We start from the raw sequence: 14,910 nt of genomic DNA, 5'->3' as shown, positions 1-14,910 counted from the left end.
TAATGCAGTCAGTTCAGTTGAAGCTCTGCATTGCATTGAGAATAAAATATAATAAAGCAGTTTTCTTCTTGATTCTAGAGGAAAAGGAATGCAATACATGCACACATGCAGCAAGTGCCAGAGTCCAATCTTGGTTAGAGTGGAGCTAGTCATCAGGCTGGACACACCAATTAAGAGGAAGGTTAGTTTTCCTATCTGATTCACTAGACTGAGTTCCCAGGATATGGGGAAGAAGATGTTCTCCATGCTTGCTGTTTTGGTCCTCCATGAAGCAGGTGGTCGGGGGAAACTGACAAAGGGACAAACCAGTCTGTTAGTGGGCAGAGAACAATGACTCATGAAGTGACAAGTGAAAAGGAGAGCAGTGCCTGTATAGTGATTCCTCCCAGGCAGAGCTCCAAATATACATTTCCAAGTTTTGTTTTGCTTGTATAATTTAGTAGCAAGAAATATAAGTCATAACTTGTACAACTTCCACCTTAGAAGTGCATAGATTTCAACATTCCTCATCATAGGTACAGGAAAAGAGATATTCAGAGATCAAAAAGCTGAAAAAGTAGTAGGTATAGTGGACTGCAGACTACAAGCAAGTTAAATCGTTAGTCAGAATCCTGCCTGACAATGAAAAAGCTCTTCAGCTCCCTTGATTAGTAACTATTTGGTCAAATTATTACCAGAGCAAAGAACAGTCCTATTCTCATATTATTTGAGCCATACTGCAACCAAAAATGCTCAATGATTTATTTGTTGTTCTCCTTTTTCTTTCATATGTTTTGCAGCAACTATTGATAACATCAGGCAGACTTGGGTTTCAAAGTCAAGATTGTGGATTAGAAAAAGGAAAATAAACTTCTAGAAACGCAGGGATTCACTGTAAATTGTCCCATAAAGAGTTTCTTACAGATGCAACTTGAAACAACTGGAGGAGACAGATATTCTCCGATGTATCAAGACCATAAGATCATCAAACTATTAACTAGAACTGATTCAGGCTACAGAGGTTATCATCTTGAGCAACTGAATTGTTACAAAGAACTGACTGACAAGAAATCTCCAGTGGTCTTTAGATAAATCTCTGGAACAAAATTTAATGTTAATTTGCTATCCAATCCAAAGCAACCAATGCATCTATTAGATGAAGACCATTATATATGCTGTACAACCAGTGCCAGTGGATACTTTTGCTCACTGAGACACAGACAGTGAAAAGAAAATCCCTGAAAAGCAGCCAAAAGAATTCTTTAATCTTTAACTTATTAAACAACAACAACAACAACAAAGCAAATTCTATACGATGATTCTCTCAAATCTCAATATTCAAAGCCTATCAAACAGAGGCTCACCACACCATTGTCACTTACCCACTGAGTGGGACCCATAAAGACACTTAAAGAACAAGCTCTTCACAGATTACATGAAACCTCAAGACTCAAAGACCGGATCAAGGAGTGACAGTAGGCAGTGTCGTATTGCCAACACTGTGACCCAGAATGCCTTGATGTCTTTTCCCAGTGACTTAGAAACAAACTGAACAGCAAGGGTGATACAGCAGCATGCTAGAAGCCAGAACCTTGCCAAGCAGAAGATCAAGATCTCAACAAAAGCTCTGCATATAGGGAGGAATTATTTGTCAGCTGTATTCGCTAGCCCTGCCTGAGGCTGTAATTGCAGCCAGTTCAAAGCAACAAACAGTCTGCACATCTAAGGGCTATGTTAATTATCAAGACATGAAACCTTCTCCTCTATCATTACAAATCTAAAGCAAGTCTAAAATGTATCTGATAGCACCAAGTTCAAAAGCTGTGCTTCGGATAGGTTAGCTGTCAATTCTTCTCATCCAAGAAGAAAATGCAAGAAATGCAAAGTTTTGCATGATTAATTAAAATTTATTTTAAACTACGGCTAGAAATGAACAATCCCCTATATTTGTAACATCAAAGGACAACTGTTAGTTACTAGTCTCATATTGAATCCATGGGAATAGATTGACTACATCTTCACAGATCACTTTGAAACCCTACCAATGGAAAGACTCATGACTTCTCATTTCTGAATGTTGGTTGTTGGGGAAAACAAACAAACAAACAAAACCACCATGGAAATATATACACAGTTTCATAAATTCAAAATGTATCTCTAATCATCCAGGCTGTGTTAGCTTACGCATCTTGAAATGTGGCTTATACAGTTATATCAACTTAATGAATTTGGAGTATTTGCCTTAATATCCATGTCAGCAGATGCTGTACCAACTGAGAAAGGGTGAACAGCAATGCTGATAAGAAGTGAACACTGATTGCACTGAACTTAGTAATCCAATTCCAGCTCATTCACACACAAAGGAGACTTAAGATTAGCTGAGCAATTAGCTAAGGAAATAACCAGATAACAGCCATTTTGGGTAGAGATTTTGAAATATATTTATGGTAGTTCATTTTGAAGTTTCAGGTATGCAAGGGATAAACTAACCTGCAAGTCTTAAGAAAATAAGTTATGAATCATTGGAAGCATCCACATTTGGATAGGGTAGAGAAAAAAAACCTAAGCACATTGCTGCCATTTAACATTTCAGTTGCTAAGTCTTTCTTGATAGGTACTCAGAAAAGCAGTGGAGGCAAATGCTAGAAAGGTCTAAATATTAGCAGTATAATTGTTCGCAAAAGCCTGTACTTCCAGCAGGAAGGGAATTCAGAGTTACCATAGCAGCCGCCCACTCTCAAAAGAAGGGAGGAGTGAAAAAGGAAGGCTTAAGAACTTAGATGAAAAAGCTGTTGCTAACAAGATGCTAGGTGCATGTTGCCTATTTGTATATTTAAGCTGGTTTTGGTTTGTGCACAGCTGGCTGAAATGTCCAGGAAAGATTCTTTAAAAATCTCACCCTCTCACCCAAACATTTCAGTTAAACAAAAAGCAAGCACACTTTGTATCAGAAATTATATGCTTATGAAGTACTAGCTGAGTAATATATGAAGGTCTTTATGTCCATGCTCTCAATAACTTTTGTACCACTGTTCATACAAAGACTGGGCTACTGTTTAAACATTCTACTCCAGTGAATAATGATGAGAAAGTTGTTATTCAGAGCCAACTTTCTCAATAAATATCATGACACTGTAAGGACATGACCCTAGATACTGGAACATTGCATTTCTCTGCCTGGTGTGTAACAAACAATATTTTTAGCAGCAGCAGTGTAACTGGATTTGAAAAAAAAAAGAAAGAAAAAAAGACTGCCAATATCACATTAAGGACCTAAATGTGTAGGCTAGCAGTCAGCAGATACATCACAGTAATTAGTTCATCAGGCAGCCTACAAGAACAACTCATCAGACCTGTCAGCAGTTTACAGTGCTTTAGTTAAATGATGACGCTGTCATGCATCACAGTGATACACTAATGACACAGGATATATCCTTTTCTGCTGTTACTGAAAGACTATAAAGTCATGAAACAGATCACACCAGCTTCCAATTTTGATGTTAACTGATTATTTATCACAGACAACATAAGTTTTGTATAAAGCACTGTAGCTGTAACAAAAGCCATGATACTAGGTATTAAGTTTTAGTAATTGCCTACTTTTTATTTTTAAAATGTATTAATACTGTTTTCCTTTCTGCTCTGCAGTGCTGAACAGTTGGTTTCCTTCAGTTTTCTGTGACTCATGGCAACAGTGGAAATCCAACTTTACAGATGGATGAGAAAAATAGGAACAATTAAAATGTAGAATGCTGAACATTTTCTAAAATAGTTTGCACCAAATTTGGATGTACAGTTCAGTGAAGCAAAGCCTCAAATATCTCCCAGATAAAGATGATACTATTAGCAGTCTTACATTTACCACAAGTTAGAATAGAATACTATTGCTCATCTCTAATTTGCAGCTAACACCTTCCTGAGTGATTTGTTAATCTAAATCTCCAAGAAAGCATTGCCCACAAGGAACTTTAAGTAAATACTACTGTCAGGGATGCAGATTTTAAGCACTGGCACTGAAACCATACCCAGAAGCATGACGTTGGTGCACTGCCATATATCAAGTATCAGCTGGCATGTATCAGCTTCCAGATCAATCAAAAATTAAAAGTCAGCTAATTAAATATGCATGTTCAAAATTGATGAACACTCACATGTGTCTACATACATATGCAGACACACACACACACACCTCTATTCACATATTGAAAGAATTGAAGGGCTGACTCCTGAAATTACTAGAGGCACACACTTGCCCTACTCCCCACTGACACCATAAGGAAAGCCTTGGGCTATAAAGGCCTATGGCTGCAGGCACAGGTCAGCTGGAAGATATCCACAAGGGTGCCCCAAGGAAAATTTGGTGAAGAACATGTGCTGCTGCTTGCAGATGGAACAACCTGCACTCCAAACTAAGCCAGAGAGTACTGCACTGAGGTACCTGAGCAAGGTTCATTCCTACTGCTCTCACTTCTGAACTACCTCAGCAGCAGCTCTGATGCTACCTAGCAAACAGCAGTTTATCCCAGCCCTACTCATTAGTCAGTGTTAAAAGAAGAGAGGGAAGAAGGGCTGGATTGTCCTGTAGTCCACTTAAATGCAGAATAAGAGCCAAGCTCACTGCAAGAGAACTGCAGTACCTATAGATATCATTTTTGGTATCTGTGAATATACATGATTCCTCAGGAAAGTTGTAGAGATCAGACATTTGCATATGCCCAGTCTTCTGCTTCACCCCACCAACAAATACTGCCACATGCAATTCCATTAATTTGAACTGGGTTAAAACAGAGGAAGAGACTACTACCAGTTGGTTACAGACAATCCTTTCCCCCTTCCCTTTGCCACACAACAGAGCCTTCTACTAGATGGAAACAGGAAAAAAGTAAACTGAGAACCTGGTTATCCTAAGTTTATAACCATTCCTGAGCAATTTATCCTCTCAGCATGGCCCTAAACATTTTTTTTTAGCTTTTAAGGCTTACTACATCTGTAAGGATAAGTACATCTGTAATTGTCAGAATTAAGTCCAATGAACCAAATTCTCAGAGCTTTCACAGTAACACATAGAAGGATTACATACATAAAATTGGTCAATAGCTGTCTTACCTTCCCTCCTTTCTTCCCCTTCCAAATAGCTTGAGTCAATATTCTCCCAAAAATACAGTGATATTAAACAGTACAATATACTTACAGCCAGATACATAGCTGCATATATGCTTAGAGCTGCTTCTTTGGATGGGAATGTCTTTCTGGCTTTCATAATAAGGTCTGGGTTTCCAGTACAGGCATGTGCACTACTGATGAACTGCGTATACTGTTTACATCCAAGTGCTGTATAGTTGGGTTTACAAAGTGCAAGAAAATGTGGTGCAAGATTCCCTGTTACTACTTGTCCAGCATTTACAAAGATGTCCGTAGCAAACAGTCCAAACGCGTAAATTCCTAAAGAGGGAAACAGAGAGTTAAATTTCCTGACAATTTCAGTCCAGGACAACACATTATAATATTTATCACAGTAATAAATCAGTTCCCTTCATTTAAGAATGTGAACTATCCTCAAGCACATAGGGACAAGACCATGCCCTAAGGATCCTTGATGATTTTGGAGATGATATCTTCCTATCCAATGGCAGAAGCAACACTGCAACATACCTACACTCTTGATTCTGTCTCCATTCTTCAGAGGAGTACGCTCATCTTTCATGAAAAAGCCTGCTTTCCTGGTCCCCTCGCCATGCATGCCCATCTATCTGGGGCAGTTAGCCAAACATCTAGCCTTTGCCCACGTTCACTTAACAGAAATAACAGAGGCAAATTCTCCACCCTATTGCCCTGTTTGAAAGCCAGAAAAGTCAAGCACTGAATGGTGAAGTAACTTGAAAAGTCATCGCACATACTGGACAAACATTTTCCTTTCTCTCTCAGTTATAAGTAAATTGAATAATTTAATATTGCCATGCACAAGTTGTCTTTATCTGCCTGCTACTGGGCACATCTCTATGCACGACATGTTAATCATAATATCAACACCATGAGTTAAAGATCCTTATATTCAAGGAGCTACTTATACTAACGCTTTTTTTTTTTATTTAATCAGACACATCAGCAAAGCATTAAGCATGTGTATTTGTTCATAAGAATAAAAATGCATTTATCTGATTAGAGGAAAAAGAAAGCAAAATTAGATATATCTTATTCTGATGTCTCTTTCTATTTTTTTGGAAGCAGAAAGCAAACTCTGGAAGAAAATACAACCACAGCAACCACCCTGACTGGGAAGCCAAATCAGCAGATATATTCAAACTCCACCTTTTCTACAGGATTCCTGGATTCCACGGGCAAATCAGTTTACCTTTCCCCTAGTTCAACCCTATAGCTAGCTGTGAATATAATGTGAATTCTGTCAGCTCCCAATTCACGTAGCACCATGAGAATGAGGACATTAATGGATGCACACCACACCAGATGTGATACCACAGAAGCATGTGCAACTTTCAAGGCCAGTTTTTTTTCCCTCTGCAAAGCTGGAGGCCCAAGAATGGTTCCTGGGATTCTGTATGGTCAACAGTGTCACAGTAGTGTTGATTCACCATGAGTAGCTCAACAGTAATGAGCACTGGCCTGTACCCAGCCCAGGTACTGTGCAGGATGGCCCTCCAGCAATCCCCAAAGTGTGTGCAAACTCACAACAGGCAGCCACATCACTTCTGTGAGAGTAACATGAAGTGACACCTCCTCTGGTGCAACAGTGCGGAAGCCATACTCATCCCTGCCCTATCCACCATATTTTGGCTTCACTTCTTTGAGCAAGGAGAGCCCACCACCACCAGGTGGGCTCTGGCCACACACAACCTCTGTACAGAGCAATAGGAGCTCCTCAGTATGACTGCCCACGTATCCAGCTCTATGCAGGGCAGTCTCCCACTCGACAACTCCAGAACTCCCGTGTGACAGTAAGCTATTGCGCTGGCAGACGGCATCACGGCTGTGGCACAGGCACAGTATGCACAGACCCAGCTGCAGCCCTCCCTCCCCTGCACAGGGCCACACGGGATGAGCTGCCCTGCAGCTTTGCTCCCCAGCTGCTGCCCTCAAATACAGCCAAGAGGGAGAAACATACAGCAGACAAATGGAGTCTGGCTGCAACATCCCTGCACGTACTAAAAATCAGCATCTGTGAGTATTTAGCAGACATTCTGAGAGGTGGTACTTCCCTCTCCAAAATACATTTACAATGAAATAAGTAGAAAGCACAACATCTCAAATTTAGTGAAGTCAGGGGAGGTGGGTTTTACAGCTGACCTCAGTGGTTTTCATGCAGCTATCTATTATAGATTATAATACATGCTCCAGGCTAAGAAAGTACCTAAACTAGGCAGGCTTTGAAAACACACAATTATACACTAATGTCCTCAGCTTTGGCTGCTGTATGTGTGCATAGCCAAAAGAGAACTGTTAGCTATAGATCTGGTGTAAAGATACTTTCCCCTCTCCACCTCCCACTGGTCAAGGCCTGCTGGTTGTTTTTTTTTTTCCCCCTCTCTTGTGATCCCAAGTTTTCCTGTTGTTAGTACTGTTTCTGCAAAGTGTTTTTTTTGTTTCTTTGTTTTAATACAGACTTCCAAGACACTTAATTCGCTGTCCAAAAGGAAAGAATTCATTGCACCCAAGTTAGGACTATACATGAAATATCGTAGTGTTATCTGAAGCTTCTCCAGGTCAAACTTAAGACATATTTAATTACTTTCAGCATTCAGAAAATGAAAACATTAATTTTGCTCATACCAAGGAATCTGATGGTTCTGCGCACCAGTGGATTTATATAACAACAGTCTCCAGTTAATATTGTTTTTTCTTGATTTTCAAAATCCTTTGTAGCTAACTGTAGACAAAACACTGCAGTTTCTCCAACGATAATCTTAGGGGGAGGAGAAAAAGGGGAGAGAAATGGTACATCAGATTACAGTAAATAAAATACACTAATATTACAGAGTTGGCTATCTCATCTTAAGGAAACAAACCAAACCAAACCAAAAGACAACATAAGTGAACCAAGTTCTGTATGTTAATCTTCTTATGAGGCAAACAGGCCATATGACCCTCTATACTTTATTTGCATTAAGAGGGCTTGAAATCAACATAACATAGCCTAGTTTTCAGGATGAAAGGAAAAAGAAAGGTATTAGTTCAAGAAAAACAAACTGCATAACACACAGGATGGGAATGAAAGTAAGGGCCAATCCTGGAAGATGCTCAGCACTTCCCCTCATGGCTCTCACTGACATTCAGCATTTCACAAGGGTGGACTCTAGATTTTGGACCACAGAGGAAACATTCACAGCAGAGCTCCAGCCCACGCTGAAGGAATGGTTTGCCAGTAAGTACTCTACAGGATTTGATTCATAGTTTGCTAACTAAGTTTATTAAGTCTGACTTTAATTATTTTGTCTATAGATCATACATGTTACATTTAGGGAAAATTAAAAGGGCTCACAAATAAGAAAACAAAAATGTAGATAGTGAATGTAAAATATTCCCTATAAGACATGTATTTACTTGTAGAGAAAAATGCGACTCCTAATTTACTTACGACAGTTATTCTATTCAGCTCTAATGCCAACTACAAACTGCAAACATATATTAAGTCAATGATGTTGAAGCTTTACTGCAAGTAGAACATGTATGATTGAAAGTGGCATAGAAGAATCACTATATTTCAACTTTGATTCACTGCAGAACTTAAAGGAAAGGTATTTCCTCTCTTCTATATGAAAAGCAGCAAATACTATTGATACATCAAGGTACATAGCACTTGGATAATCAGGAAGACAATCAGCAAATTAAAGTCTTAACATCACACAAACTCAAGAAATACTGTTATCAAATTAGATAACCACCTAGGTCTTCCTAAACTTTTTACTAAAAGGAAATTATAAACTTTGCCATGTATTACTATAGATTTTAATAGTTCTACACATAGCATCGCACAAAACAAAGAGCACACAGTAAAACAGTTTAAAGAAAACTATGGGCTTCGGCTCATATACACATTTTGTTGTCAACAAGAAGAACGCAATTAATGGCCTTACTTAGATATTATTAGGTCTATGCAGATGACTTTCAGATAAATTGTGACATACAGAGGAAGGAAGTGCTTCTCATAAATAACGTGGCACAAATAACAAAATAATTCTGCAGTTATGTGTAGCAGGCAAAATTCAGTTTGTCACAAAAATGCTCATCTATTTCTTTAGACTAATTTCAGATCACTGTGGTCTCTTTAGATGAAACAAATGTGAGCAGCTGATCCAACAAGTAACCACTTTACTACAATGAAAGAAAATTTTCAGCATACTGAAGTACAATTCCTGAATCTGTAATTAATGAATTCTCGGTACGCTTATGAAACATAACCCAATCTTGAATTCAAGTTCATCAAAGTTGTGACAACAATAAGCTTGATGACTCCTACAGGTCTCATGAGAAATGCAACAAAACAAATAAAACTAAAAAATAATTCTAATGCGATTCATAAAGATGAGGAACACTTAGGTTTTTCTGGTGAGTCACACCCTTCTTTCTTTTGGAATAATGAAACATCCAGGGCTAGGTAACCTGAACATTCTGTATTTATCTGATTTTTTTTTTTTTCCAAATCCAATAATTTCAGTAAAATTACTGCATATTTCTAGACTCAAGGAAAAAGCAGAATCCAGCATATATATGTGATTTATAAGGGCTACTCCAAAGCTAATGCCTCCTATTTTATTATGTTGGCCCACAAAATCGGAGGCAGAAGTTGGTGGGATGGCTTCAAAGATGGAATCTTCCCACCAATATTCTACATTTTGTTGTTATGTGACAGATGACAACAGAGGGATAGAGTTGGAACATGAAGCAAAGGTGTGCCATTGAATTCCTCCATGCAGAAAAAATAGCACCCATCACCATTCATCTATGCCTGCTGAACATTTATAGAGATGAACCAGTAAATGTGAGCACAGTGAAGCAGTGGGTGCTGCGTTTCAGCAGTGGCAACAGTGATGTGAAAGATGAGCTGTGTTCCAGATGGCCATGCACAGCTGTCACACCATTAAATGAAGAGCGTCTCAATCAGTTCATCTGGGCAAATCAGAGGATTACAGCCAGGGAACCATGTTCAGAGCTGAATATCAGCTTTAATGCTCTGGAAGCAATGGTGGAAACATTGGAATATCACAAAGTCTATGCCAGGTGGGTCCCACAAATGCTCACAAAGGAACAGAAAGAACACAGTATGCAAATAGGTCAGGACCTATTGAATCAATATGAGGCTGAAGGTGACAGTTTCCTGGATTGCATCATTGTCAGCAACGAGATGTGGTGTCACCATGAGCTGGAGTTAAAATGGCAGTCTATGGAGTGGCAAATATGGATTCCCCATCAGAGTTCAAGATGCAGCCCTCAGTGGGTAAAGTGATGTGCACTGTCTTTTGGAATGGGAAAGGCGTGATCTGTCTGGATTTTCTGGAATCCAGACAAACCATTAACTCTGCTACATTACAACACTGACTAAGCTGAAGGCTCAACATTCTAGAGTCAGGCCAGAGAAGAAGACAACTCATCTCTAGTGACATAATGCCAGGCCCCATAACAGTCTGGAGGACATGGAGTACATCATCAATAGATTGTCTTACTATACCCACGGTATAGTCTCAAATTGGCACCTTCTGACTTCATTCAGTTTGGGCTGATGAAAGACAGACTGTGAGAAACATTTTCCTAGCAACAATGCTGTCACAAAAGCTGTCAAACAGAGGGTCACCTCTGATGGTGCAGATTAGCAAATGGTAGCAAAAAAATGGTTGAAAAATAGGGTTTTGTAGCTGAGAATTTGCTCTATTAAACAGCGTTGTGGTGCTCTTTGTATCTATTGTATTTGCCATGGAAATAAATGAGGCATTAATTTTGGAATGACCTATGTACACTGCTCAATCTCTTGCAAGAACATAAACAGGAAATACTCCAGCAAGTTGAACTCTCCAGGCTTGGGCTCTTGGACTCTCTGAACCTGCTGATCACAAACAAAGGCTCTTATTTCTGGCTTCCATGGAAGCTGGGATAGCAAATAAGACAGCTGCTCAATCAGTTATACAAAAGGAGACCATCCCTTCCAACACCTTATCTTCATCAGCTTCATTTAGGCCCTTGCTGGTAGCAACCATTTCTGCTTGTTACGTTCCCAACCTTTGATGATGACCTGGATGAGGAAAACCCACTGCTCCAAAAATTGCAGGGAGCAGCATTCACATTCTCAGCTGAATGAAAATACTCTTTGAGAGGGTACACAAGTGCAAGGGTCAGAATGATGAAGAATTCAGCAGTGACTAAATATTTGATGTAATGGGCTAGTGCTCTATCCTCAGAAGTAATGTAAGTGGGATATGCTGCTGAGCACAACAGGCATTTATCTTTATGCTTCTGTGGCTTTCTTTTGATAGAATCCTTCTGGAATTTGGCAATAAATACAGATTCTGTGTTTTTCTGTACTGGCAGCTCAGAAAAGCAATTCTCCCTTCCTCCATCCTTCTGCACAAGTGCTGCTCATCTCAGTAATCAGCCTAATGATATTTCAGAAGTGGAAGGAAAATCTTCAGCCTCCGTAGGTCCAAGGGGACCTTTATCCTCCCTTCCCTCTGGCACCACTTTTCTCAACAGCATGAAGGAAAGGAACAGCTCTCTCCTTCTTGCATTTTACCAAGACTTGTATACCTGGAATATTTCAGGAGAGAATAATTTCTGTATCTTGATTGCAGAGACCATCACTGTCCCTTGCATTCCATGTGTGAGTCACAACAAGTCAACTAATGGCATTTAAGGCAACAGAATTACTTAACACATTTCTTCATTAAGTCTTTCCCCTGAACAGTAACAATACAAAATGCAGTACTGGATATGTACTGAAACAGGTTGCCCAAAGAGGATCTCCTTCTCTGGGGGGGATATTCAAATCCCACCCAGATGCTTTTCTGTTCAACTACTCCAAGGAACCTGTTTTAGCAGGGAGTTGGACTAGATGACCTCCAGGGGTCCCTTCCAACCCCTATGATTCTATACATAAGTTTACACAAATAATTTTCCCAGTCCTTAGATAAAAAGGCAGTATAAACAGCTACAAAAAAACAACAACAACCAAACCAAACACAAAACAAAACAAACAAAAAAAAAACCAGCAAGACAAGAAGGACCAACCAACGGGCACTGGTCTAAGTGCTGATAGACAGAGGCCACGTCCTGATCCTACTGCAGCTTCCCTGTGTGACTGTGTAGAACAGCTTTAGACTCGATTCGCAGTATGAAGAGTAATAGAAAGAATACAAATCATACTAGATGAAGATATTTAAAATTAATATATGCTACATTACTAGCATTCAGATTATCCTCTCTTTTTATGGAAGCATGGAAAATGAGAGCTAAGCAGAGACAAAACAGAAAATCTAAATCATGGGAAAAGTTCTCCTAATCATCTCCATGGCAATCGTACCCATTCTGTGATGTGCCAACCCTTTCAACAGACAGGAATTCAGTTTGGAAGGAGTGAGATCTGATATCTAAAATTAATACTTCTTTCACCTCTGGCTCCTGATTAACTAACTTATTGTGATTTATTTCCATGATGGTTTTGGATTAGCAATATCTGTCCCTTTCCTTGTTTACTGCATAGGATGCTTGCAGCATTTAGCACACATTTCTACACTGATTTCTTCCTCCCAAATACTTTCATATTTTTTCTGTATTAGTCATTTTTAATCCAGGCAAACTGTTCCCAGTTTTAGCACTGCATGTCAATTTAAAAATCTGATTTCTCCTTCCCAAAATCATCCTTCCAGTACAGTCTTAACTTGGTTCTACACATCCTGAGCTTTCTCAACTTGAAATGTCAAGCCTGACTCATTCCAAACATTAGAGCTACGTAGCTCTGACCTTGTTGATTTTCCACTAAACTGACTCCATAAAAACCTTTCCCATGTCACATATTGTTTATAACGGTATCTACCTATGCAAATTAATGACTTCCAATCAGCCCTTAAGAGATACTAATGAGTTTTATTTTATGGATTACCCTCTCATATATGGCATAACTTTCTATGAAACCCCAAGGTTCAAATTAGGATTAAATATGCATTTGATGACAAGATATTTGGAGACACATTAAGTTACTTAAACAAGAAAGCCTGAAACAGAGTTGATAATAGTGACCACTTTTAATTGGGATTAGGAAAGAAATTTATGTATACATATTCATTGGCATTTCCTGCTAACATCTGCTTTAGAATCTACAATTATTCATCAGATATTTAATGCAGGCCAAGGAACGTGGTAGAATACACGGTTCACTTTCTGCCAACTCTCAGGGTTACACTGTAGCTACAGCAACCGCTCAGATGAGTAACACTGAAAAGCAGTTATTGCATTAGAAAGACTACTAAATATTCATCCATGTTTTGATGTGTTTGAGTTGAGAACTGTTGACAATATTGTACATTCTAATTTCTCTTCTCACTTCCTTTTTTCACGCATTGTATTTCACTCATTCAGGCAAGACTCAATCCCCAACCAAGGCTTCTGTGAGACCATCTGCAAGAAATAACATGACAAGGGTTTCTCCATAATGAGAGTGGGCATCTCACTCAGCCCACAGATCCTCCTTTTGATCTAAAACAAACTTCCCCACACCACCTTCACAGGCAGAAGGGAAGTTGGAAATCCAAACCAAAACATTGACAGTTATCTCTGGATCTCTACACAAATTGTTATCATTTAAGTTGCATGGTCTTCCCATTAATTTCACTTATGAGATATCCACTTGAAAAGTTGGGGTAAGATTCTTTTAAAAATACAACTTTGATAGGGTTTCTTGTTCCTGTTCATTATCCTTTCTTCTTACCATTTAGCAATATGCCACAGAGCATAGTAGTTTCTAGAGTTTGGAAAATCAAGCCACATAAAACCTTGATCATCAGATAAGCTCCACACCTGCTCTAAGCTAAAATTCCTGTGAGGTGACAGCCCTGGCAAGAAAAAGCAGCAACAGTATTTCTAGCAGTAGCAATTTCAAGTTAATTATGCAGAGCTTTCCCTTGAGGCCATTTTCTTTGTGTTTTTCTTGTTCTCATTTCTTCTTGCTTCCTTAAACTGACAGCAAATGCCTGGGTTGATTTCCACAGGAGCACATTTTCTGCAGTAAAAAATGACCAGTAGTTTTGAAGAAAATGAAATAATAAATCTTAGATAAGTCTGGCTGCTATTGATTAAATACAAAACATCCCTCTTGCATTTAGCATGATGGTGTAGTACCCTATTGCATAGCAGCTTCTGCAGACCTACGGAAAAGGTATGGGGAAAACACTACTTTTGTAGAGAAAAGATGGTGGGGGAAACAGCAATTTTTTTCCAGTAAATTTTGTTTTAAAACAATATGCCCTTCATTTTTATTTTATTTTATTTTTTTCAAAGAAGATGACCAAAATTTTAATATGTTTTTTGGCATTCATGGTCATTTACAAAAGAAAAATATCAGTATGTCCAGTGGTTCAATAAACTGGGGAGCTTCAAGGTAAGCCTGGGAGCACGCAACCACAGAGACCTCACCAGCTTCATCACTCACTTCTCAGCATCTCCATTCATTATTTTACTGCATAACAGAAAAAATGGACTATGTAACTATAGTGTCTCTAAAGCTTCCTTTTTTCCCCCTTTTTCTTTTTCCCTAACTGAGCAATTGATTGTATATTTAAATCTCTCCTCCTCTAGAGCATGCATGCGTCATCTGGCAGGCAGCGCCTGCATGTCAGCACCGTCACCGGCGCTGGAATCATACACACAGCACCGTGCAAAGCTTGGTTACGTAAAGGAGCATTCTGAGAAACAGTCACCAAACAGCGCTGAGTG

General features: G+C 39.1%; 1 protein-coding gene across 4 annotated transcripts in view; it reads right to left on the bottom strand.

Annotated features, from left to right (window-relative positions):
- PLPPR5 (phospholipid phosphatase related 5) overlaps positions 1–14,910 on the bottom strand; it is a 203,121-nt gene that overhangs the window by 50,933 nt on the left and 137,278 nt on the right. For all 4 annotated transcript variants that reach the window (XM_085232183.1, XM_085232182.1, XM_085232184.1 and 1 more), the window contains 2 exons: positions 7,765–7,897; positions 5,171–5,421 (listed from right to left, as the gene is read on the bottom strand). In XM_085232183.1, the coding sequence (XP_085088309.1) occupies positions 5,171–5,421; positions 7,765–7,897 (384 nt within the window). The remainder of the gene's footprint in view (positions 1–5,170; positions 5,422–7,764; positions 7,898–14,910) is intronic.

Source organism: Meleagris gallopavo, chromosome 10, assembly GCF_905368555.1.
Source record: "Meleagris gallopavo chromosome 10, MGAL_WU_HG_1.1, whole genome shotgun sequence".
In the NCBI taxonomy this organism is placed as follows: Eukaryota; Metazoa; Chordata; class Aves; order Galliformes; family Phasianidae; genus Meleagris; species Meleagris gallopavo.
Note: the sequence above shows the minus strand (reverse complement) of the source record. Positions and strands in the feature narration are given on the sequence as shown.